This window comes from Chanodichthys erythropterus, chromosome 3 (genome assembly GCF_024489055.1).
Source record: "Chanodichthys erythropterus isolate Z2021 chromosome 3, ASM2448905v1, whole genome shotgun sequence".
Classification (NCBI taxonomy): Eukaryota; Metazoa; Chordata; class Actinopteri; order Cypriniformes; family Xenocyprididae; genus Chanodichthys; species Chanodichthys erythropterus.
Window position 1 is genome coordinate 46,787,925 of NC_090223.1, and position 26,515 is coordinate 46,814,439.

The 26,515-nt window shown below is 37.5% G+C and overlaps 1 protein-coding gene across 3 annotated transcripts in view; it reads left to right on the forward strand.

Annotated features, from left to right (window-relative positions):
* Positions 1-26,515, forward strand: part of LOC137017834 (dedicator of cytokinesis protein 7-like) — a 68,937-nt gene that overhangs the window by 30,537 nt on the left and 11,885 nt on the right. Inside the window, exons 19-42 of one of the 3 annotated variants that reach the window (XM_067382526.1) lie at positions 554-640; positions 748-979; positions 1,082-1,246; positions 1,572-1,744; positions 2,182-2,283; positions 4,724-4,810; positions 5,527-5,622; positions 8,782-8,922; positions 9,098-9,211; positions 9,495-9,665; positions 11,193-11,332; positions 14,329-14,498; positions 14,688-14,836; positions 15,687-15,869; positions 19,029-19,155; positions 19,245-19,329; positions 19,525-19,621; positions 19,741-19,875; positions 21,950-22,102; positions 22,209-22,367; positions 22,947-23,047; positions 23,133-23,325; positions 24,845-24,988; positions 25,155-25,286. In XM_067382526.1, the coding sequence (XP_067238627.1) occupies positions 554-640; positions 748-979; positions 1,082-1,246; positions 1,572-1,744; positions 2,182-2,283; positions 4,724-4,810; positions 5,527-5,622; positions 8,782-8,922; positions 9,098-9,211; positions 9,495-9,665; positions 11,193-11,332; positions 14,329-14,498; positions 14,688-14,836; positions 15,687-15,869; positions 19,029-19,155; positions 19,245-19,329; positions 19,525-19,621; positions 19,741-19,875; positions 21,950-22,102; positions 22,209-22,367; positions 22,947-23,047; positions 23,133-23,325; positions 24,845-24,988; positions 25,155-25,286 (3,336 nt within the window). The remainder of the gene's footprint in view (positions 1-553; positions 641-747; positions 980-1,081; positions 1,247-1,571; positions 1,745-2,181; positions 2,284-4,723; positions 4,811-5,526; positions 5,623-8,781; positions 8,923-9,097; positions 9,212-9,494; positions 9,666-11,192; positions 11,333-14,328; positions 14,499-14,687; positions 14,837-15,686; positions 15,870-19,028; positions 19,156-19,244; positions 19,330-19,524; positions 19,622-19,740; positions 19,876-21,949; positions 22,103-22,208; positions 22,368-22,946; positions 23,048-23,132; positions 23,326-24,844; positions 24,989-25,154; positions 25,287-26,515) is intronic. The other 2 variants (XM_067382527.1, XM_067382528.1) reach the window with 2 other exon arrangements.

Consider the following 26,515-nt stretch of genomic DNA (forward strand, 5'->3'; position numbering starts at 1 on the left):
TTAACTTGACAGTAACTTAACTTGACAGTCGGTGATGACTGTTTTCATTGTATGGAAAAGAGTGGCTCTGACATTTTTAATAATCACTCCTTTTGTGTTCCACGAGACACAAGTCAACAGTTTGGAGCCACATAAAAAGTGAAAGATAGTAACAGAATTTTTGGTTTAAAGCAAATGATCTGCAGAAGGTGTGACCAAATTCATGGAAAACCTTAAAATGTGAGAATTTTATAATTATTTCCAGGCCTGAAAAAAATCATGTTATTTAAAAATTATGAAGGGCTAGAAAAGTCATGCTAACAAGATAGAGAAGTCATGGAAATTTCTTGACCGAAAGGTGTGGGATCCCTATGGATTGAGCAAATTTAAGTGTGAATGCATATTTTATGACAAAGTGTTTTAGACAAACAAAGTTTTACCAACAATAATAATCATGCAAAATGATTATGCAAGTTACAGATAATTATTTAGAGCAAGCTGCAACATCTACTTGGCTGTAAAATCTGAGGAGGAATGTGTGCTGAGGATGTGTTGTGGCCTGTGTGTGTTTCAGGTGCAGCTACCTGGAATGAAATGGGTGGACAACCACAAAGGAGTCTTTAATGTAGAAGTGACAGCAGCCTCCTCAGTTCACACACAGGTAATGAAATAAAACATTGTAAAAAAATCAGAAAAAAAAAAAAGAACTGCACACATATCTATGTAAGTGCATTTAAATGTTTTTTTTTTTTCACCTGCTGTATGTAGGATCCACACCTGGATAAGTTCTTCACACTTGTGTATGTTCTGGAGGAATACTCGTTCCCTTTTCGGCTGAAGGATGTTATAATCACAGAGTCAAACATGGAGGCGGAGCTGAAGGCCAGCATGGCTGCTCTTAAGGGGGCGCTGCTGGACACTTGTGTGCGTTTCCTGCATCAACTGATGAGCAAGCTGATACTGCTAATTGTACATCCTCCTGTTATAGCAGGACAGATCGGTTAGTAACACTGGATCTGGTCACTAATATTACCTTTTTTTATTCACAAGTATTTTGGTGTTTCCTTGTGTAATCCATTTTCTCTCTTTCCTCCAAATGCAGTAAATCTTGGCCGAGCTGCCTTTGAAGCCATGGCCCTGCTGGTAAACCAGATCCATAAGAACTTGGAGGGAAACCAAGACCATCATGGTCGTAACAATCTGCTGTCCTCCTACATTCACTACTGCTTCCACCTGCCCACAACTGAGCCTGTATCTCCCCCTGCTGGTGAGTGAGAAATACAGCTCACAAACCACAAAAACAGTGCCACGTCTTGTTTACATATGAGATTTGAGAGATGTATTATGCAAAACATCTTTCATGGAAGGAAAAAAAAAGTGTGGTTTTGAAACAACTGTTCATTTTGGGTGAACTTTTAAGTCATGAAAATGCCCTGAGTTATTGAACCGTTGCTAAAACTGTAAACGTTATTTAAGTCAGTGTTTATGTATTATAAATAACCGACCTGCTAGCATTTATACTCTCTCTCCTTTGACCTCAAGAGCAGGATGCTTATGTAAGTTAATTCATTGAGAGCGTCCCTCTTTTTCAGTGGGAGCTGCATCATATGAGCTCCCCATCCAGTATGCCACGCTCTCTAGGGCGATGGCAAGACCCAGTAGCTTGCTCCTGTCCCGCTCCAAGAGCATTAGTAACTCAAACCCTGACCTGGCCTCTACACCAGCCACCCCTGATGAGGAGGTGCAGAGAATCATCGGCAGCAAGGTGAGCGGCTCTTCCTCTGGTTTCTGATTGGTTGTTCAAGTTACTACAGTTTGACCTCTGTGTCCTGTGTTGTATCTGCCTTGAATTTTAAGTGATTTTTTTCTAAAATGCTGAAATGAGCATTTTTTAATTTGATTGATTGAGAAATAACTGATTATTTGATTCATCAAGATTAGTAAATATTTTCAGACCTACTCTCATTGTCGTGTGCTGGAGCTGGATGCGTAGAGATTGATTGATTGATTGATCGCTCTGCTAATAATTGTGCTATGTTTTTTGCTGTGGTACCTTCCTTCACTGTGCCCTTGGCTTTTTCCCACCCTCCTCTAAATTAATTCTGGTCCTGCACTTCGTCCCCTCCCTGTGACACCTGTATTTGGCTGTTCTGCCCCTGTGTGGCACTGTGGTTTGTGATTGTGTCGTCGGTGGATAAGCAGGGAATAGACCGCTCACATTCCTGGGTAAACTCTGCTTACGCTCCAGGGGGCTCAAGGGCTGTGCTCCGTCGGAACCCCAACTCCAGCTGTGAGCTCAAGCAGGTGCCAATCAGACCCTATACCCTAATGTCCTTCCCTACTGCCTCTAACCATACACCCTATTATAACCTGTATCCGCCTCAAACCCTTTGACCCCACATAAAACCATCACCATAACATTATTCATTACCATCTCAAACTCTACAACCTAATATGACCTTTTACACTCTGAAAACATACAACCTAACTTGATGTACTACCATCTCAACATCTCAATATCATCTCATTTTTCTCAAACACTTTACCTAACATTACTTGTTACTGTCTAAAACTTTTAACCATATCATTACTTGTTACAGTCTCAAGCTTTGAACTCTGTTATTAATTGTTACTCTCTCACACCCAATCATTACTTGTTATTTTATCAAACTCTTAACCCTAAAATTACTTGTTATTGTCTCAAACATTTAACCTTAACATTACTTATTGCTGTTTCAAACCCTTAAATGGTTAGTTCACCCAAAAATGAAAATTCTGTCATTTATTACTCACGCTCATGTAGTTCCACACCCCAAGACATTCATTCATCTTTAGAACACAAATTAAGATATTTTTGATAAAATCTGACGGCTCAGTGAGGCCTCCATTGACAGCAAGATAATTTACACTTTCAGATGCCCAGAAAGCTACTAAAAACATATTTAAAACAGTTCATGTGACTACAGTGGTTCAACCTTACTGTTATGAATCGACGAGAATACTTTTTGTGCACCAAAAAAACTAAATAATGACTTTATTCAACAATATCTAGTGATGGGCGATTTCAAAACACTGCTTCATGAAGCTTTACAAATCTTTTGTTTCGATTCAGTGGTTCAGAGTGTGTATCAGACTGCCAAAGTCACATGATTTCAGTAAAGGAGGCTTTGTTATGTCATAAGCGTTTCAATTTCAATGGTTCACCACTGGGGGGCGTGATTTTGCTAGTTTGATACGCGCTCCGAACAACTGATTCGAAACAAAAGATTCGTAAAGCTTCGAAGCTTCATGAAGCAGTGTTTTGAAATCAGCCATCACTAGATATTGTTGAAAAGTCGTTATTTTGTTTTTTTTGGTACACAAAAAGTATTCTTGTTGATTCATAACATTAAGGTTGAACCACTGTAGTCACATGAACTGTTTTAAATATGTTTTTAGTAGCTTTCTGGGCATTGAAAGTGTTAATTATCTTGCTGTCAATGGAGGCCCCACTGAGCCATCAGAATTTATCAAAAATATCTTAATTTTTGGAGTCTTGGGGGTATGAAATGACATGCGGGTGATTAATTAATGACAGAATTTTCATTGTTGGGTGACCTAACCCTTTAACCCTTAAATTATTTGTTAATGTCTCAAACATTTAACCCTAATATTACTTGTTACTAACTCAAACTCTTAACCTAACATTACTTCTTACTGTCTCAATCTCTTAACCTAATATTACTTGTTGTTACTTACTGTCAGTCTTTTAACCCACATTTATTTTAGGGTCTCAAATCCTACACCCTAATTTCCCTCATTCTCAACTTTTACATGCAAACAAGCCCCAACCTTCCAGCCCTACACCAGATCATCCTGTACTCTCTCATTGCCTTCACTGTGGCTTCTCTTGCGCCAGCTCCTCTGCTGCTGTCCATTTGGTTCTGTCTTTGTAAATGTGTGTCTATTTCTGAGGGTGTGTGAGAATTTGTCTAGAAGGCTGTGTGTTCATGCCTTCTCCTCTTCTTCAGTCAACTCATTTCTCTCTCTCTTGTCTGCTGTGCTTTTCCTGCCTCGGTAAAAGTCTAGTTACCAGCGATACCAAAATATATATTTAGTGTAACCCAATGCATTTAACTACTACAGTGTCACATCTAGATGCTCATATACACACTTACATTAGTTAAGCTTTTTTTTTTTTTAAGAATTATTATTATAGTGCTTGACTCTGATTGTTCATTTGTTGCATTCTTTGGTTAGATTTTTTTTTTTTAACATGTAAAACTGTGTTTTTGAAAACTAGCTTTCTACATAAATAATGATGGTTTCATGTCTCTTGTAGCACTCTGCCATCATTTTTTATCTTCTCGCATATTAAATAATTTAAAATTAGCAACCAATATTTACATTTTTATTTAATTAACTGGTGCATAGCTGTGTATTAAGCTGGAAAGTTTACAGTCTACTTGTCATCTGTCATTTTACCATAAAATAAAACCCTTCAGGATTATACAAAACCTCAATCACCCTGTCATTGTTTATTTTGCATTAATGACCAGCTGATTGTACATTATCCCTAACATAGCATGGATTAAGTTTAATTATTTTGAGTTTGTAAAAGGATCTAGGTTGGTGTATCCAGCAGGCATTCTTATCCTTCTTCCCTCCTTGTCTTTTATCTGTCTGTCTTCCATCCTTCATCATCATCTTCATTGTTATCATCAACACCACCACCATTCTTCTGTGTTCACCCACTGGTCTGCAGGCCAGTGAGCGTGCCTGTAATCGCATGTCTGCCTTCATCGAGACTTCCTCCATTCTCTCTCCTCCCTCCAGGCAGATCGCCAAGAAGGTAGAGCATATATTCATTTAATCACCCGTGCACTTTCCTGTTTATTCATTCCTTCATTTGTTCATTTATGTACTCACCCATTCATTCAACCTCTTTATCTTGTACTATTGTATCTTGTACTAAATGTTATTACGAGGGATGCACTGATAAGAACATTTTGTCCGATAACTTATAATTCAACCGATATTTGAAAGCCGATAACCGATAAATTGGCAGATAGGTCTAAATCTAATTTTTTGTGTAATTTTTGAGAGCCTGATTATAAAAAAACAAAAGTTTCGCCATTAAAAGTCATGTCCCAAACACACAATTATAATGACGTTATATTATATCATTATAACTTTATGTAGCCTATATGACCGAATTGTCCTTTATATGTTGCACTTAAGTGTATTTTCTGTATGACTCAAATCATATTTCATGCAATTCAAAACCATCATGGCAAACAGTGCGCATCTGAAGTGTATCCACTGAAAGAAATCCATTATTAATCGGCTTTAATTTATTGGCCAAATTTTCTTATCGGGCCGATAACGATAACATTAAAAATGAACATATATCGTCCGATGCCAATATGGTGGCCGATATATCGTGCATTCCTAATTTTTACTAATTCAAAGTTGTGAATCTGCCTTTTATTGTGTGTGTGTGTGCATGTGTGTGGTTTAGAAAATCTTCATGGGGTTATGTTTTGTAATAATGCTCTCTGCGTTCAGTTACTTCATGAAGAGTTGGCTCTACAGTGGGTGGTGAGCACCAGTACCGTGAGAGAGGCGTCTCTGCAGCAGGCCTGGTTTTTCTTCCAGCTCATGGTCAGTTGACCTCCAACCTTGCACATTTTTTACATCAATAACTAAAGTCAAGTAAAGTTATATTTATTTATATAGCTTTTTATACAATACAGATTGTTTCAAAGTAGCTTCACAGTAATAAACAGGAAAATGACAGTTAATGTTGCAAAATTCATCAATTATAAAATAAATGGCATAAACTCTAAGTTAATAGTAGCTGTGTCTCATTTCGAAGGCTGCGTCCTTCGGAGGTCACATTTGTCAGCTGCATACATCATTGAAGCCGACTCATTTTAGGAAAGTAATGATTATATTCCAAGGTCATAAAGCAAATACACCAGTTTACGCTTCACAAGGACTAATGGTCAATTTTATAAAGGTTACTTTTCTGAAATAGGACATCCTCAATGACGTAGCCTTCAAAACATTGTTCAGCTAATTTAGTTCAATGTTTTTCCATTTCATGTCAGTGTTGTTCAATGTGGCTAAGTTCATCGGTTATGAAACTAATTCACGTAAGCCCTATATTTGAATTCAGTTTAATAACAGTGATGATGTTCCAAAGTTAATGTCATTATCTTGCTCAGTTCATTCATATTTTGTTCTCATCCGATAGTGTCAGTGGGTAAATCGATAATGAATATTTACTTTTAATTGTCTTTTAACCCTTGTGCGGTCTTCATTTGGGAAGTACACTCAGGGTCTTTGGGGTCTGTGGAAGAGGCAACAAAATGTAATTTTGTAACAATTTATATAAATAAATTAAAAAATATTTTTTAAAATAGGTTTTTATACAAAAACGGCTTTTTATGTAAAATTCACTTTATAAAAGACCCACATTTCTAAATTTCATTCATGGGGATAACTTGGATAATTTGACATGGTTTAGTGTAAGATTTTTGCCCATCTTTTGGAAAATACAGTTTTAAAAGTAAAGAAATAATCACTTGAAGAGTTTATTTGCAAAAACAGATAACTCCATTTTTATGAATTCTCACAAATCATGTTTTTTTTATTGTGCATTCCAAGTTATAACAATCAAACTGCAGTTGGGCTGTTTTGATTAAGTAATGATAACTCCAAAAAATACAGGTAAATTAAAAAATTAAAATTCATTGAAAGTATGTTTTATATATATATTAAAAGTTTGTTTTTTAGCAAAAGCAGATAACTCCAACAGTCGTTTTTTTGGCAAAAGCAGATAACTCCACATTTCATGTTTCATAGTTAAACAAAACCCAAGTAATTGCATTTAAAACACTCTCAAACACACATGTGCACACAAACGCACACACACACACACCCACCCACGCGCACACACACACACACACACACACACAAACAAACAGATCGGCACACACACACACACGCTCTCTCTCGCTCTCTCTCTCTCTCTCTCAATCAAACACACACACACACACACACAGATCGGCACACAAGTACACACACACGCACTCATCCACACACGCACGTGCGCGCGCGCACACACACACACACACACACACACACACACACCACACACACACACACAAGCAAAAGGACAACCAATTTTTCAGCATGTAAGTCGTGTATGGTGTACAAGGACTTACAGGAGTCGAAATCATAAATCCTCGATCACTTTTAGTGAGCTTTGATAAAACTTCCCTCAGCTAGCGCGTCTTTTTGAAGTGACTAGAAGCCTTGTCACCTGACCTGAATACTGCGCGCTGATTCGCTAAAACGGACTTATCGGTTTCTGTCTGTACACAAACAAGGGCGCTTGTCGGCTTCTGCTGTAAAACGTGAACTTGCGATGCCTGAAAGTGGGCAAAACCGGCTCTTCTGACAAAATGGATTTAGGGTACAGAACGTGCTATATATGGAGAATAATGCACAACACTTAGTTCATTTTTTTTAAAAATGGCGTTTATCGGTTTTTGCAAATGAACTCTTCACTTTTACCAGTAAATTGCTGCAGAGCTCCACTATTTGCTATGTGCTATTTGACTAACTGAAAGTTTTTTTTTTGTTTTTTTTTTGTTTCAGTTGGATTCATATCTAAATATGAAATCAAAATTATAACAATAAAAGCTACTTTTTGTCAGTTTAGTATTTTTTGTAATTAAAAAAAAAAAATCAGTTTTTCAATATTGTTACATTATGATGAGACCCCACTAAGAAAATGGACAAAATTCATCCTCAAAATTAACATTTTTGAAAAACTTATTTTTTTTTTAGTAGAAAAAAAATGCTAAAATTTTATTACTTAGCTTTAAAACTTAGCTTTTATTGTTACAATTGTGATTTCATAATATTTAGATATGAATCCAACTGAAAGAATCTTGTGAAAAGATGTCTTTCAGTTAGTCAAATAGCACATAGCAATTACTGGAGCTCTGCAGCCATTTACTGGTAAAAGTGATAGTTTTTTTACTTTTAAAACTGCATTTTCCAAAAGATGGGCAAAAATCTTACACTAAACCATGTGAAATTATTCATGTTATCCCCATGAATGAAAGTTAGAAATGTAGATCTTTTATAATGTGAATTTTACATAAAAAGCTGTTTTTGTATAAAAACCTACTCAACAAAATATTTGAAGACTTCAGATGCAAAAGCCTCTTAAGTGCCATCTGAAATTTTCTTCTAAAATTAGTGTTTTTATCAGGCTGCTATGTTTTAATTGTAGCATTTTCACTTTATTGGCAGTTAATAGATCCTTTTAGAGTAAAATAAAAAATTATTTTGTTACAAAATTAAATTTTGTTGCCTGGGGTCTCTGGAGACCCCAAAGATCTTTTTTTTGACACTAACATAAAAACAAGATATCACTCCAATTTTTTTTTTATTTTTATATCTAGAAAGTGTTAACAACTGTACAAAGTGTCATGTCATTTGGACAAAGATAACTTTTTTTTTTTTTCTTTTTTTTTTTTTTTAGCAAACATCGTTTGGGGTCTAAAAAGAGCCAAAAATCCTATAAGGGTTAAATATAGTTCACCCAAAAAATGAAAATGCAGTCATTTACTTATTTTATTAAAAAATTAATGAAACACAATTTTTATTTTTGGGTGAACTATCCCTTTTATAGTTTGAGTGAATTATTTCAGTGGCTTTTGAAGAAACAAGGGTTTGGTTTGGTTTATAAGGCAGAATCAAAGTTTAAGATGGCATCACTCATTCTTCTATGTGTGATAACAGGTGAAGAGCATGTCCCATCATCTGTTCCTGTCCTCACGCCTGGACATGCCCCGACGCCAGCGCTTCCCAGACCGTTTTGTGGATGACATTGCTGCCTTAGTATGTGCCATCAGCGCAGACATAGCCAGCAGATATCAGAAGGTAAAAGAGCAGCAGATCTCATTTTACTACTGGAGGAACACAGACCTTATGTAGATAAGAGGAGGTTTGAGACTTTATGATGGTTTCTACTCTGTTTTATGACTGTTTACTTTTGTTATGAATCAACAGGAAGCATGCTTATCTCCCTCTGAGCCTTTATCTGTGTGTGTTTCAGGATGTCGAGCTTGTGGAGAGGTTAAACAGCAGCTTGGCCTTTTTCCTCAATGACCTGCTGTCTCTCATGGACAGAGGCTTTGTTTTTAACCTCATCCGCTCATATTATAAACAGGTACGTGCACAAACACACAAGCATGGGTTCACTGGGACAAATATTGCTGAATTTAATGAACAAGTCTCATCTATAAAAAAGCCTTATTTACATAAAAAGGTGTATTTGCACTGAAAAGAATGAATTTAAATACTTGTACTAGCACACATAATAACGGGTTTAAATGTATTGCTGGCGGTTTAGTGAACAAGACATAAAACACTACATGCGAATGTGGCGCAGCTGTTCATGAATTTTCCCCAGAACTCTTTCAGATGACAGTTTGGTGCATTTGTGTCTGCAGATTAATAATAAGCTCCACACAGCTCAGAACCCCAGCTCTCTGACAGCGCTGAGGATGGACTTCATTCGGATCGTCTGCAGCCATGAACACTATGTCACCTTGAACCTACCCTGTGCCACCCTCAGTCCCCCCGCGTCCCCCTCACCCTCCACGTCCTCCACCACCTCTCAGGTACACGCACACTGTAACAGTTTTGAGGACGCTCTTTCACACTAGCTCAGTGTTCACTTTCTGTTACTCTTAAATGAATGTTCTAGGTACAAGTCAAGCTGTCAGTTACCACAGAAAATAGCTTGACTTGTCACTTTGCTTTTTGAAAAAACAAAAAAAACAAAAACAAAAGAACAGAAATTGCTGTTATCATAATTGTGCAGATTCTATGTAGATGTTTTTATATGCAGTCTTTCATGTCCTGACCACAGAACTCATTCGCACAATACACGGAAGTGTATCAGACAGGGAAATTATATAACTATCTATAAAACAACAGGGTTTTTTTCAACTTTTTTTCCAGAGTTATACTCTACCATTCAAAAGGAGTCAGTATGATTTTTAAAATGTTTTTATAGAAGTCTCTTTTGCTCACCAAGGCTTCATTTATTTGATCAAAAATAATAATAACACAGTAATATTGTGAAATATTATAATTTAAAATTACTGTTTTCTAATGTAATATATTTTAAAATGTAATTTATTCCTATGATCAAAGCTGAATTTTCAGCCTCATTACTCCAGTCTTTAGTGTCACATGATCCTTCAGAAATCATTATAATAAGCTGATTTAATGCTGAAGAAACATTTCTTCTTATTATCAATGTTGAAAACAGTTGTGCTGCTTAATATTATTGTGAAATTGTGATAATTTTGTTCATGATTCTTTGATGAAAGGGGCAGCATTTAAAAAAAAAAAAAAAAAGATTTTGTAACATTATAAATGTCTGTACTGTCACTTTTGTTCAATTTAATATGCCCTTGCTGGATAAAAGTATAAAAAAATCTTGTTGACCCTCTTGTTAGTGTACGTTTTAGTACTTTAACAAAAATATGGGCTACACATTTCTGTTTTTAACATTTGTGCCATGTTTACTTAAATCTTAAGTGCATTACTGTAATCACAATTTAGATTTTTTAATAAACAAAATTATGAAGATAGATGGGCTGCAATAATTTTCCAGTGGTAAATGAGATTATACCACAAATGCAGTTGATGCTGTTTTTTTCCCAGAGCATTCATTTAATTCTTCATCTCTGACTGATTATAAGAGATGATGAAGTGTTGATGGATGTTATTATACTCTGCAGGCAGATTTGCTTCATTCCTTAAGCTTGACAAGTTCAGTTTTGTGGGATCTGGCTGTAATTAAATTTTTGTTTAGTTCCTTTCTCGAGAGCTGGGTGTTCATATTATTTTGTGTGGATTAGGGAGAGTACTTCTCTACAAATGTTTATATAAACTGACCACATTCACATAATCCTCAGAAATGTAGTGTCAGTGCTGTAGAGATTCCTGATTTGTTTGTAATTGCGTGGTAGAGTGTTTCTCACTGTGGAGTATAAATCCTGTCATGATGATGTAAAGTTGTTGTCTGCCACATTATATCAAGCTGGACACAGTCAAATGAGATCCCTTAGGAAATAAACTGCACTTCACTATAGTATGGCAGTACTGAAGCAGACATTTTCTGCCTTCTCTTGCAGAGCTCAGCGTTCTCCTGTCATGTTCAGGATCAGGGTGTGGTCAGCATGTTCGAACTGTCGGTGCCATTCCGCCAGCAGCATTTTTTATCTGGCCTTCTGTTGGCTGAACTGTCACTCATCCTTGAGCCAGACGGAGAGGGGTGAGAAATGTTCCTACACAAGTATTTTACTAGAGATACACATTTAGACATTTTCATGCCAATAACTGATTTCTTTAAACTTGTGGTCAATAAAAATAGGCTAAAACTGTTTGATTTATAATATGCACAATTAAACAAAATTTTGTTGCAACAATACCACAATTTAAAAAAAAAAAGATCTTTACACATACTGGTGAAATTGGCAGTTTCGATACCATAGTTAAATGTTGGAATACACTACATGACTTTTACCCCATTTTACTGACTGGAGGAGTCAATGCTAGTATTCAAAAGTCATAGGCTGTATCTGAAATCACCCCCTATACCCTCATTCACTATCCCCTACATTAGTCCACTAATATAGTTCACTTGAGGGAGTGAATGAAAATGAGTGAGTGAATTCAGACACTGAGGGTGCTTTCACATTAGCACTTTTGGTGCACAGCTGGGTTCAATTGACGTCAGAGTTCGGTACGTTTGGATGATGTGAACACTGTCTTCTGAACTCAGGTGCACATCCACGAACCGCACCAGAGTGTGCTTAAAGGGATAGTTCACCCAAAAATGAAAATTTGATGTTTATCTGCTTACCCCCAGGGCATCCAAGATGTAGGTGACTTTGTTTCTTCAGCAGAACACAAATGATGATTTTTAACTCCAACCGTTGCCGTCTATCAGTCGTATAATGCGAGTCAATGGTAACACAATTTATAAGAGTCAAAAAATATGCACAGACAAGTCCAAATTAAACCCTGCGTCTTATGGCGGCACATTGATGTCCTAAGACACGAAACAATCGGTTTGTGCGAGAAACCGAACATTATTTATATAATTTTTACCTCTAAAACACCACTATGTCCAACTGCGTTCAGAACTTGCTTAGTGAGGTCTGATTGCATTCTGACAACTGAAGTAATGTCTAGTACTCATTGAAGTATAAGCACGAGACACGCGATCATGAGCCATGAGCCGCAGGGTTTAATTTGGATTTGTCTGTGCATATTTTTTGACTCTTTTTAAATTGTGTGACCATTCACTCACATTATAAGGCTGATGGACGGCAACGGTTGGAGTTAAAAATCATCATTTGTGTTCTACTGAAGAAACAAAGTCACCTACATCTTGGATGCCCTGGGGGTAAGCAGATAAACATCAAATTTTCATTTTTGGGTGTACTATCCCTTTAAAAAGGGTGGTCTGGGGCTCGCCTTCAGCGTTTTACATTTGCGGCAGATAGAGGCAAGTGCCGTTATGAATAAAACCAACGGTTCAAAAACAAAAATATAAAAGTGAGGAGAGCAACGTTATGCATTTTGCCACCGCCTTCTGTGTCGTCGTTACTAAGCAATGGAGTAAACGGCTGCTGGTTTGATGACGCAAACGAACCGCAGGTTGGACTCAAATGATATAATGTGAACACAGTCCATTGGGGGCAGGGGGAGGGGAAGCAATCAAACTCAGGTTTGGTCCAGGCAATCGAACCAAGTGTGAAAGCACCCTGAGTGCACTGGAAGGGCCACTGCTTTTGCATAGTTTGTGCTTGCTGATTAATAATCATTTGTAGTTTAGCAAACTGGCCACTCCAGTAGTAATGAATAGATTTATCTTGAACTCTGTCATGAAAACTAGCATGCATAATCCATAATTAAACAATTTAATAATCAAATAAAAATAATTTACACCTGTATGACATTACGCTGTAGCCACATTGGACAAGTGGTTTGAAAAATGGATGATGGATATGATTGTATTCTCTAGCTGTTGAGTGGACATCGGTTGTACACTCATTATTGTGTTGCATTGTGAGATTAAATGAGTGCACTTTATAACATGCACTTTGGTTTCGGACACCACTACAAATGGCTGTCCCCTCAAATAGTGCCCTTTTTAAGGGTAATAGTGGGCGATTTTGGACACGGCCATAGTCAGTCTGCAGTCTGAGTTGACCAATATCACAGAAAGTCACGTAGTGTATGATCACATTTGTACTATGGTTCCATCTAGCCAGAGGAGATCAAACATGTTTGATAATTTGGGACAATTTTAGAAAACATATTCGCTGCTTCTGTAATCGAATACTTCCCTATTATATAGTATATGAAAAACAGAGTAGTATGTCCGAATACATAGTATTCGAAAAACAGTAGGAGAGAAGTACCCGGATAATGTACTACTACTTCAGAGAATCTGAAGTGTGCATTCGACGGACACTTTACTTTCCCAAGAGGCCACTGGAGAGGATTTATTAATGGCAGTGAAGCGACATAACTGATGCTTGTAGGTCACATGACAGTAACAACATGTAGGATGTCGTAAAGTTCAAATTCAAATGTAGTACTAATTCAGACAGTACGCGATTTCAGACGCAGCAATTGTTTTCATTTGTCACACATCTCCTCACACATGTTTTTGCAGTTTGTAGTATTCAGAATGACTTGAAAGTCTGGTTGTGTGTGATCCTCAGTTTTTTAGTCCTCTTTATTGATGCCTAAAATCTGTTCGTAGTGTATTCCTTCCTGAAAAGAAATACACTGATGACTTTTAATTGCTTCAGTTTTGTCAAAGTCAATTATTAAAGTAAACCAGGGGTGCCCAGTCCTGTTCCTGGAGGGCCACTGTCCTGCAAAGTTTAGCTCCAACCCCAATTAAACATGCCTGAACCAGCTAATCAAGGTCAAACTAGGCATACTAGAAACTTCCAGGCAGGTGTGTTGTAGTAAGTTGGAGCTGAACTCTGCAGGACAGTGGCCCTCCAGGACCGAGTTTGGACACCCCTGAAGTATACAGTCAAGCATACATTAAAAAAGAAACAAAGTTTTATTTATTTTTTTACAAATATTAGCATGTTTTACCATGTTTGAATTCATTTAGTTTCATATTTCGCCCTTAAATTAGCACAGAAAAAAAAAAATAATGTTTTTGACATGTTTTCAAGACACTTATAAATAAGCCTCTAACACCTGGAATCACACAGCTCACGCCTCTCTCGTTCTCAGTGTGTTCTTCCTACACAAGAAGGCCATTAGTGCGCTGCATTCTCTGCTGTGCAGTCACGACGCGGACCCCCGCTACACAGACCCCCAGGTCCGCTCGCACATCGCCCAGCTCTACCTGCCACTCATCCCCATCGTCATGGAGACGCTGCCCCTTCTCCACGACTTCACTGGTTAGTGAAGCCCTTTGGGCTGAGCTCCAACAATAGAGCAGACTGCTTATCTCTTCGGTTATTTATATGAACACTTTGTTTATGACTTGAATAGTTTTTCAAAGGTCAGAGCTCTGAGGAGTTATTAAAAACTGAACAAAAGTCCCATTTGAGCCAAGATCTGTATCTCTCCACCTTTGTGTGTCCCAGACATGTCCCCACAGCGTGTACGTCACGCCTCGGCGCTCGTTGACGATAACGACCCAGACAACGGCACCATCAGCCAGTCTGTTGCCATGGCGATAGCTGGCTCACCACTCCCCCATTCCAAAGCCAACCCTTTCACTCTGCCGTCGGTGGTGAGTACCTGCTCTCTATAAATCATGTTATGAATATGAATGAAGGTTGAGAACATACTCTACTGTTCAGAATTTTGCAGTGTTTTTGAAACAAGTCTTTTTTGCTCACAAAAGGCTGCATTTATTTGATCAAAAATACAGTAAGACATAAGAAATATTGTGAAATATTATTACAATAAAAAACTTTCTATTTTATATATATTAAAATGTTACTTATTCCTGTGATGTCAAAGCTGAATTTTCAGCATCATTACTCCTGTCTTTAGTGTCACATGGTCCTTCAGACATCATTCTAATATGATGATTTGATGCTCAAGAAACATTTCTTGTTATTATCAATGTTGCAAACAGTTGTGCTGCTTCATGTTTTTGTGGAATTTTTCATTTTTCATTTTCCATGCTGCTGCTCTAGTGGACTAAATAGAAAAGACAAACAGCAGAAATCAAATTACTTGTGATAGTTCATGGTCTTCTGGAATTTTCCCTCACACTCAGCCGAATGAGGTCACAGCTGCAGTGTCTTAATTTCACCACTAGAGGAGCCCTTCACATACTCTCCTGCTCATTCTGTCTGCTGCAGTACTGCTCTTCTCCATGAGAGGGGGAACTATTATGTACCTTTTCATCTTACATGGTTTCCTGTCCATTAGTGAATATTAATGGATAGCATATGGCTGAGGAAATGAGCATCATATGTGTCTGAGTGTTTATTATACATTTGGGTGTGTAAGGACATCCTCTGTATATGCCTGTCCCAAACAGGCTGCCGGATGTGATGTCTAATCAGGCCCGGCTTTGTTGTGCTTTTCTCTGTGTAGTGTAAATGTGTTTTTGTTTGTTTCCTTGTTAGGCGGGCCGTCAGTGTAGCGCCCTCTCTGCAGAGTGCAGCAGGACGCTGCTGGTTTGTTTCCTCTGGGTGTTGAAAAATGCAGACGCAGGGCTATTGGAGCGATGGGTGTCAGACCTGTCTGTGCCACAAATCAACCGCTTGCTTGATCTTCTTCATCTCTGTCTGTCCTGTTTCGAATACAAGGTACATCCACATTCCCCTCTCATCTTTTTAAATTAAGTGTACCGACCACACATTTTACAAGATATTTGTCAGTGACACTTTATGGTCTGTTGCGCACCAAAATTCAGAGTCAGTCATATCTCCTTACTCTCATCACATGATAAGTGAAATCTAACTCCTGTTGCGACTCTGCAGCTCGTGCTGTATGGAGAAGAGCAGGCGCTTTCAGTTTTTAATTGTAGCATGTATTGTCCAACTAAACCTAAATGATTTTTATTTCTATAAAATAGCAAAACCAACAGTGGGGGCTAGGGCTGGGACAATACATCGATTCTTGATCCATGATACAATGATTCTGGATCGATTCTGATATTTTCCGAATGTATCACGATTCTCTCTCGAAACGATTCTGAGCTTAGTTTTTTACAGCAAATGGCACTACGTGATTTAGAAACACCCGTACTCCGCTTGCTTTCAGTTTCTTTACACATACCAAGCTGCTGTCCGCAACTTTTTTTGTGTTCAAAATGTACAAAAATTATATAATGAGAATGTACAACATGAATCCATTTTCCAAACCGTGTTTTTGTCTTACCCTGAATCATTATGGTACACTTATAATAAGTGTTTATATTTAGACTATTTCAGACCGGACTGGTAGGACTCGCCGCAGATTATCACAGTAACTGTGTGACTCGCAGTATACACGGAGAAAAGTAGCTCCGGCTACAATGTTCCTCCGCAAGACGGGTGCAGTTCTCTTTATTAACCGCTAGAGGGCCAAAAATCGCTGACTGCAGCTTTAAACCTAAAATAGTCATTCAAAAAGTTGGAAAAGGTTGAAGCGAATTACAAGGATGTTCACAATGGGCTGTGTTTACATTAATCTAACGACATAAAAGCATTCTGAGCCGAGGTTCAAGTATATTTAAACACTTACACTTACAAATACACGAGCGCTCTCCAGCACACTTCTTCATGAGCATTTGAGTGTGTGGTTAAAAAGTAGCCTAGCTCCATCTACTGTTAAACTAAGCTCAGAATCGATTTGAGATACATTCAGAAAATATCAGAATCGAGTAAGAGTCATTGTATCGTGAATCGAGAATCGATGTCTTCTAGTTGATCATTTGGAATCAGAAGTGGCTTATATAAAAGGCAAAGGCCTCTAGATTGTTTATTTTACCAAAATAAAATATTATCATGCCTTGATTTTAATTATTTAATTAGGACAGAAAGGTCCGACTTTGCTAAGACAAAGGTCTTGTCACATCTTTAAAGGATTCAACCAGTCACAGATTAGGGCGTCAACTGTGACAAATACTGTAATTAACACATTTCCAGGTGTGTAGAAGAAGAAGCCCAGCACACCCAACCTTCATTTGAAATGCATCCTGACCTCTGACAGCATGCCAAAGATTCAACCACAGACCAAAGTGCTGATCATCAAGAGCCTGAAGACCAAGTCTCCTGCTGAGGTGGCAGACATCATTAATGTATCTAAACGTCAAGTGGAGAGGATAAGAAAAAGATTTAAGGAAACTGGTGAAGTTCATGACAGGCCCAGGTCAGGCAGACCCCGCAAGACAGGACTGTTTGTTGGTTCGACAGTAAAGGGCCAGCTCTTTTTCAACTGCAGCAGAGCTACATAACCACTGGTCACCAGAAACCCCTGTATCTACAAGAACAGTTTGTCGAATCCTGTCACACAGTGGTCTCAATGGCCGAATTAGTGCTCAGAAACCAGCATTAAACAGAAGACTACTAAAAAATCATGTTGCATTTGCCAAGGCCCACAGCTTGCAGGAAGGATGGACAGTGGTAAAGTGGCAGAAGGTTGATTTTTTTCCAATGAATCGTCTATTGAACTCCGTCCCAGTCGTCGCAAATACTGCAGAAGACCTATCGGAACCCGCATGGACCCAAGATTCACACAGAAAACGGTCAAATTCGGTGGAGGAAAAATCATGGTTTGGGGTTACATTCAGTATGGGGGCGTGCGAGAGATCTGCAGAGTGGATGGCAACATCAACAGCCTGGAGTATCAAGACAATCTTGTTGCCCATTACATTCCAAACCACAGCAGAGGGCAAATTCTTCAGCAGGATGGCGCTCCTTCTCATACTTCAGCCTCCACATCAATGTTCCTGAAAGCAAAGAAGGTCAAGGTGCTCCAGGATTGGCCAGCCCAGTCACCAGACATGAACATTATTGAGCATGTCTGGGGTAAGATGAAGGAGGCGGCATTGAAGATGAAACCAAAGAATCTTGATGAACTCTGGGAGTCCTGCAAGAATGCTTTCTTTGCCATTCCAGATGACTTTATTAAAAAGTTATTTGAGTCATTGCCGAGACGTATGGATGCAGTCCTCCAAGCTCATGGGAGTCATACACAATATTAATTCTTTTTCCACTGCACCATGACTTTATTTTCTGTACTGTACATTATTTCTGTTAAGTGACAAGACTTTTGTCTAAGCAAAGTCTGACCTTTCTGTCCTAATTAAATAATTAAAAATCAAGGCATGATAAGATTTTATTTTGGTAAAATAAGCATAATCTAGAAGCCTTTGCCTTTAATATAAGCCACTTCTGATTCCAAATGATCAACTAGAAGTCAAGTTATTATTTGTTGTTCCTACAACTTGGATAGGCGACAAGACTTTTGTCAGGGTATGTATACTAATAATACCATATTTATTTGAAAACATTATTTATGTAAAAAAAAAAAAAAAAAAAACTTTTTTACTGAAATAAATAATGTTTTATATATTATAGGGAATAAATTAAAAATGCTAAAATTCTCATTGCGATCATTGTTTGAGTGGCACCTTTCTGCATGGATTTTTTTTTTTTTTTTTTTTTTTTTTTTTTTTTTGATTCTGCCACAGTGTACGGATTTACAAAGATGCTGTTATTGAGAATGGGTAGTTTAAAAAACTGTCTAAACATCCTGTTTAGGTGGAAAATGATCAAGAAAAAATATTTGTGGTGCAAAAACTTTATTATTGTAAGTCGACCACAGAGGGGAAAAATAATAAGTTACAAAAATGACATGGTCCTTTTCACAAAAATAACTTTGTTTGGGAAAGTTGTTTTCTGTTCAACCACAGAAATACTCCATTTTCATTTTTGATGTTAACATGTTTTGATCATCTGGTTCATTGTGCCTCTTCTCAGGGGAAGAAGACCCTGGAAAGGATCAACAGTCTGACCTTTAAAAAGTCTCAGGATATGAAGGCCCGTCTGGAGGAGGCCATACTCGGGACCATCGGAGCAAGACAGGAGATGGTCCGCCGCTGCAGAGGTACGACAGATGCTCTGTTGGTATTTGTGCCGAAGTAAATGTTGAAGCATTGAATTTGTCATTCATCACTGATCCTGTGCGTTCCTCAGAACGGAGTCCTTACGGAGGTCAGGAGAATGTCCGCTGGAGGAAAAACGTCACTCACTGGAGACAGAATGCAGACAGAGTGGACAAGTGTGTCTTTTTTCCCCTTCTCTCGCTATTTGAATATCTTTCCATTGCTGTTTAGTTTCATTGGATATCTGAATGCCGTTGCTCTAACTGTCCGTCGACTTAATGAAGCACATAATCACAGGGTACACGTACAGTTGTGTGTGCGTGTCAGATGGGCACTATGAATAGCTTACTGTAAACACTGTCTCTGCGCAGAACCAAGGCAGAGGTGGAGCAGGAGTCGGTAGTGGATGGAAACTTGGCAACAGAAGCTGCTCTCATATCCCTGGACACACTGGAGATCATCGTCAAAGTAAAGGAGACATTGTTGCTCGCATTTGAGTGGAGTTACTACAAATATCATGTGTTGCAACATATGTGTCTTTTTCTTATACAGTAGTTTAAAAGTGTTTGTGTGTGTGTTTGCATCAGACGGTGGTGATGTCAGAGCTGAAGGAGAGTGTGTTGGGTGGTGTGCTGAGAGTCCTTCTCCACAGTATGGCAGGAAACCAGAGCGCCCTCTTCCTGCAGCACTGCTTCAGCACACAGAGAGCTTTGGTCTATAAGGTTAGTGTCTGTTGTTAGTGGTGCTGGCTAACCCTAAATCCTGTGTATTGAACATTCGTGCAAAACCCATCCTGCACCAGGGGAATTGATCATACGCACGGAACGTTCTTAAGATCTTTCCTCGATATCTTCAATGTCCTGAGGTAGCTTTAACAGCATCAAAACTGTAATACTTAGTTTATAATCGGAATATAGTCACTTAAATAGTTAGGCCTGGTGTTAAATTAGTTATTCAAATGTAAGACGACATTAAAAAAAAAGACGTGTCTCAGTCTTCCTCCTTGGCAAAATTTAATTTGACCTTAAGTTTTTACACTTTCGTGTGAAAAGAAGAGTCAACACACTGTAAATTAAAGATTTATTGTGCACTTTAATAGATTCATTGAATAAAATGTGAGTTTTCACAAGGGTGCCAAAATCATTGAGCTTGCACTTAACTGACTGACAGCTTATGAAGGGAGAGTGAGGTGCTTGCTATGTGTAATTCATTCACAAGGAAAGTTATTGTTTTTCATCAGATTTTGTGAGTACTTCATACTTCACCTTGACCAAATGTATTTTTAAACCTAGAGATTTTATAATGTTTAATATCAAAAAATGAAACTGAGTGGAAAAACTATTACAGGAAATGGCTATTATGAGCCAATAAATGCTCCTGTGTCGCCATCTGCTGGTTATAGTGGTATCAATGTCTTTTTTTTTTTAAAGGATTAGTTCAATTTCAAATGAAAATTACCCCAAGCTTTACTCACCCTCAAGCCATCTTAGGGGTGTGTATGACTTTTTTCTTTCTGATGAACACAATCTGAGATATTTTAATAAATATCCTGATGCATCTGAGCTTTATAATGGCAGTGTACGATACCAATGAGTATGAGCTGAAGAAAGTGTCTCCATCCACATCCATCCATCATAAACATACTCCACGCAGCTCTGGAGGGTTAACAGAGGCCTTCTGAAGCATTTGTTGAAATAACAAGTTATGAAGTCATTAAGTTAAACAGGGAAGGCATAGGATGTAGCATAAGCTTTTTGAACTGCAAGTTTTACCCTTTCTTTGTAAGTTGAATACGGAAGGTGTTCTTGGACGGAAGCTAGATATTTCACTTGTTAAATATGGATTTTTTACACAAACACATCACCTAGGAAGCCCTTTATTAACCCCCCGGAGCCTTGTTAAGTATGTTTATGATGGATGGATGGATGTGGATGGAGACACTTTCTTCAGCTGATGCTCGTTGATCCCGCTTACTGCCATTTTAAAGCTTGGATGCATCAGGATATTTATTAAAATATTTCCAATTGTGTTCATCAGAAAGAAGAAAGTCATATACTCCTAGGATGGCTTGAGGGTGAGTAAAGCTTGGGCTAATTTTCACTTGAATGTGAACTAATCCTTTAAATAAAAGTGTTTTCTATCAAATGTTGGATTTCCTACATCTTGAAATGTTCAGTTTTACAAATGGGGACAATCAGAATGATGGACAAATAATGTTTGTGGTCATCACATTAAAAATAACAGTTGAAGTGCTGGAGAAATGTTGCTTGTGCTTGTCTAAATACAGACACCGCGTTTCTTATTCAGCCGTTCCCATTAGCTTTGTCTTTATTGCAATCATTAAAAGTGGTTTATTGGCAAATTTAGGCAAGTGTGATTACTGCATTGAAGTATAAATACAACATTAAAAATTCAACCATTGATGGTTTTGTGTCGATGAACAGCGAGTATAGAATGACAGCTAACAGTTCACCGGAAATGCCCGAGCTGGCTTAACGAAAACCAGGAAGTAACCGTGCATGTGGTTAATTAGACAAAATACTATAGAATTTGAATTTCAGCTATTTATTGGTTATTGGTCATTTAATGAATATTTATCAGCCTATTTGTATCAGCCAGAACTTTTGGTTTAAATATCTAGTTATTAATGCTGTTTATCTGTGTCATGAATATCATTGTTATGAAATAAGTCTAACTTGAGACTTCAGGTTAGCTCTGTGAACATATGACCTGTTATTTTACATAGATCACAAAGGAAATTGTGGAAGAAGCTAAGCTTTGCATGTGTTTCTCTAGTTCCCAGAGATGTTGTTTGAGGAGGACACTGAGCTGTGTGCAGATCTGTGTTTGAGGTTACTGCGTCACTGCAGCAGCAGCGTGAGCTCCGTACGCAGCCACGCCAGCGCCTCCCTCTACTTGCTCATGAGACAGAACTTTGAGATCGGCAACGTAAGGCACAATGTCACATTAAACTCTTATGCTTGATTCAGCTTTTCCTAGATAAAAAGGAGAAACATGATAAACCAACTCCCTTGTCTTTCCTCCCGACCTGTAGAATTTTGCCCGTGTGAAGATGCAGGTCACCATGTCTCTGTCTTCACTCGTGGGAACATCTCAGAACTTCAACGAAGAGCATTTGCGGCGCTCTTTGAAAACTATTCTCACGTATGCCGAGGATGACCTGGAGCTCAGAGATTCCCCCTTCCCTGAGCAGGTATCAAACTCTTGGATCTGGGCTGGTAGCTAAAAGGTTGTTGGTTTGAATCCCACAGGGGATGTCGACCCAAAAGCCACCACTACTGTGCCCTTTAAGTTGTGATTTATAAAAATTACATGATCTAGGACCGTTATACAGTGCGTGCCATTGTTAAGACTGTAAGATTATCCCTCACAGCTTTGTTTTCATCTGTGTTAAATTTGATTCTAACCTGGCATCTAACCTGACTAAGGTCTATAAAGTTTCATATTTAATACATGAACTTCTAAGGCCTCTAAATTATAAACATGATCTTAATTTTGCTGAAAAACCTGTCCATACTAGATGTCTACTAGAAAAAAAAACATCTACTAGATGTCTTCTGATTGATTTTTGACATTTGATTCAGTAAGTAAAAGGCTTTTTAGTATAAATCTAAAAAATAAAAAATATATATTTTAATTTTGTTTAAAGGTTGGATAAACTATTCAATAAAAAAAAATAAAAAGATTTGTCTGATGATGATTATTTTAAATGTCAGGCTTTAATTATACACTATCTAGGTGAGTCACTAATGTTCTGCTGTCGTCTCTGTAGGTACAGGATCTCGTTTTCAACCTCCACATGATTCTCACTGACACTGTGAAGATGAAGGAGCACCAGCAGGACCCGGAGATGCTCTTAGACCTCATGTACAGGTCAGTGCTCTCTCTTCATAAAGCCCAAAGGATGTCTAATGTGGCTCCTGTGCTGTATGTGAAAGTGGCTCTTCTCTTTTTGTAGGATTGCTAAGGGCTATCAGAACTCTCCAGACCTGAGACTCACCTGGCTGCAGAACATGGCAGGGAAACACTCAGAGAGAGGGAACCACGCGGAGGCAGCACACTGCCTGGTGCATAGCGCTGCCCTGGTGGCAGAGTACCTCAACATGCTTGAAGATTGCCGCTACCTCCCCATCGGTTGTGTGTCCTTCCAGGTAAATTGTGTGTGTGTGTGTGTGTGTGTGTGTGTGTGTGTGTGTGTGTGTGTGTGTGTGTGTGTGTGTGTGTGTGTGTGTGTGTGTGTGTTTATTAATTAGGCTTGTTAAAAAAAAAAAAAAAAAAAAAAAAGCATCAAATGCTTAAAGAAAAATGTTAAAATTAAAATGTTAAAATACTAAAATATTTTGTCTGGGCCAGTGTTGTTATTGTTAACTATTATTAAAATAGTTTTTGATAATTGAAATAAAACTTTACATTACAAATGTTATATTTTCAACAAACCAGAATTTAAATTGAAGTATTAAAATTACTAAAACTGAAATAAAAATAAAGCTGTATACAGGGTTCCCATGGGTCATGGAATTTCTGGAATATCATGGAATTTTAAAAGGTCTATTCCAGACATCGAAAGTCAGGGAATTCTATATTTTTATTATCCAAGTCATGGAATATCAGGGATTTTTGTTTGTCTCTTTAAATTTTAGTTTCCATTTATCAAAATAAAAATTCTCTAAAGTGTTTAACCCCTGAAAGCATAAAAACTATAAATTAATTTCTGTAGAAATAGCACAGAAAAATATCAAAGTGCATTTAACGTGTAAAAAAGCACAAAAGAAAAGTAATGTGTATGAGTGTTTAATTTAGTTTTGTACTAAAAATGTCTTTGAACAAGCAAATAAAGCTTGCAAATGGATGGATTTAAAATACTATCTGTGGCTGATATTTTGTCTGCTCAGTGCTCAGCACAACAGAGGCCTGTTTTTCCGTCCATTATGGGTCATGGAAATTCAGCTTTTTAGTCTGTGAAAGTCAGGGAAAAGTCAGGGAATTTGACATTTGGCTTAGAATGGGAACCCTGTGTATAGAAGTATAGAAATATAAAAAAATAAAAAACTAATAAAAATGACAAAAGCACATACAATTTCTAAAACAAACTAAAAAATGAAAAAAAGAAATTTAAAATAAAAAATATTACAATAGTATATATTAATAATACTAAATTCTGAAATAACACTGGTTTGTCATGAAAAATGTGGAAAAATCAATTTTTTTTTTTTTTTTTCAGGTCTGGAAATGTCATAAAAAATTTTTCTTTAGCAAATATTTTTCTTTAGCAAATATAAATTTTTATAGTTACGGTTTGCTCTAAAATGTTTAATTTGGTAGAACTTTTCATTAATTAACAACTGAAAAAGTCATGGAAATTAACTGGTGAGAGGGGAACTAATTGGGATGCTAATTACTGCCTTTACATTTTACAGTAAAATGTTTTGTTTACACACACACACAAAAAAATCAATATGAATAAAATTTTACTTTAATGAAAATGTATAATTTCTATCAAAATATCACAGCAGTATTTTTACTAATAATACCAATTTCTTTTTTTTATATATATATATATATTTTTTAAATAATCATTATAAAAAAAATGTTTCATATATTGAGAGGAATAAATTTAAGGGGAAAAAAAAGATTTTTTTGCCTCTTTGACACTTCAATTGCATTTCACAGAGTATTTCATCCAATGTGCTGGAGGAGTCGGCGGTGTCTGATGATATCCTGTCCCCAGAAGAGGAGGGCATCTGTTCAGGGAAGTACTTCAGTGAGTCTGGGCTCGTGGGACTTCTGGAGCAAGCAGCTGCCTCGTTCAACATGGTGAGAGCTCACATCACATCACTCCCCCCACAGTCATGGAAACTGAGTGCATCCAAGGGAATCAAAGGGATTTAGACTTGTATCTAAATCAGCACCACACATTTTTTGTGGGATTATTAACTATTAGCGCAATGAAGGCGGACTGTAGTTTCTGTCTCTCCTCTAGGCTGCCATGTACGAGGCCATAAATGAGGTTTATAAGATCCTCTGTCCTATTCATGAGGCCAACAGAGACTTTAAGAAGCTCGCCTCTGTCCACGGAAAACTGCAGGATGCCTTCAACAAAGTATACAATCAGGTTTGTTGACACAGGAAGTCATGTCTATAACAAGTTCCAAACAATCTTACACTGTTTCAAGAGGCAATATTTGAATGGCTATTTCAGTAATATTCATTGTACATTCATAAATAGGCAGCTTTTATTTCTTGTAAATAAATATAAGTCCTTTATAGTTAAATTATCTGCTGTGTCCAGTATAGAACCACAGTAGTAAATAATAATGAGTTGAGTTTTTTTACAAAAAGTAGCAATACACTGCGTTACAACTTTCATGTCAAGGATAACAAAATAAAAGTTGCATTAACTTATGTATTTTGTTGTCCTTGATTTAAAAACGTCATATTTGTGATGATGGTTATTTGGCTTGCATCTCCTCCCTAATTACATACAAACAAATATCCACTTATATAAAAAGTAACATATAAAAAGAGAAAGAAAAGAAAATCCATATACTTCCTAATGGCGCTTTTCCACTGCTTGGTGCGCCATGGCGCGGTTCCCTTGAAACCTCAACCGAGGTGTTACTATTTAAGCGAGCAGTACCATGCAATGGCACCGATGCTAAAATGTGATGTGTAAACACTGCAGATCACTGTTTGGTCAGAGAGAATCGTCACTATCAGCGTCACTGGATTTGAAACATCAGACGCCAAACCCGCTAGATTTGAATAGCCAACAACAGCCAGCGCAGTATCATTTGTTTGACTTTTTTTAAACAATTTGCTGTAAACAACTATCTTACGCAACATGAAAAAATAAATGGCTGTATTGTGGTCAGGTAGACAAGGTGCTGACGTTTCTCTTGTTGGTAGACAAAGAGCGGATCCACGACAGTAGAATCGGCGCAACTATAACGATCAGTCTATAATCCCACCCTCTTCTTACATACATATACATACAATCTCGCCAATCATTCTTACATATTCGGGTCTTTATCGACCCGAATCTATATCTAACACGGAAGGATCTCTACCAGTCGCGATAATATAAAACTCCACTGATATTACAGAAGAATAAAATAAAGCATATTTTGTTACCTTTTGGAGCTTGAAAAGGCTCAGTTTGAGCAGATGTTTTATGCCATCATCACTGTCCTCATCAGAGCTCATTTCCCAGTAAATTCAGAAAATAATGGGCTAGTTTTATGTTTGAGGTCACAAATATGAGCCCATTCGCGATCTCAAACATATTCTCAAAACTATGTAATTTTCAACATCTTCAAAATCAATATTTCATTCGCTAACAGC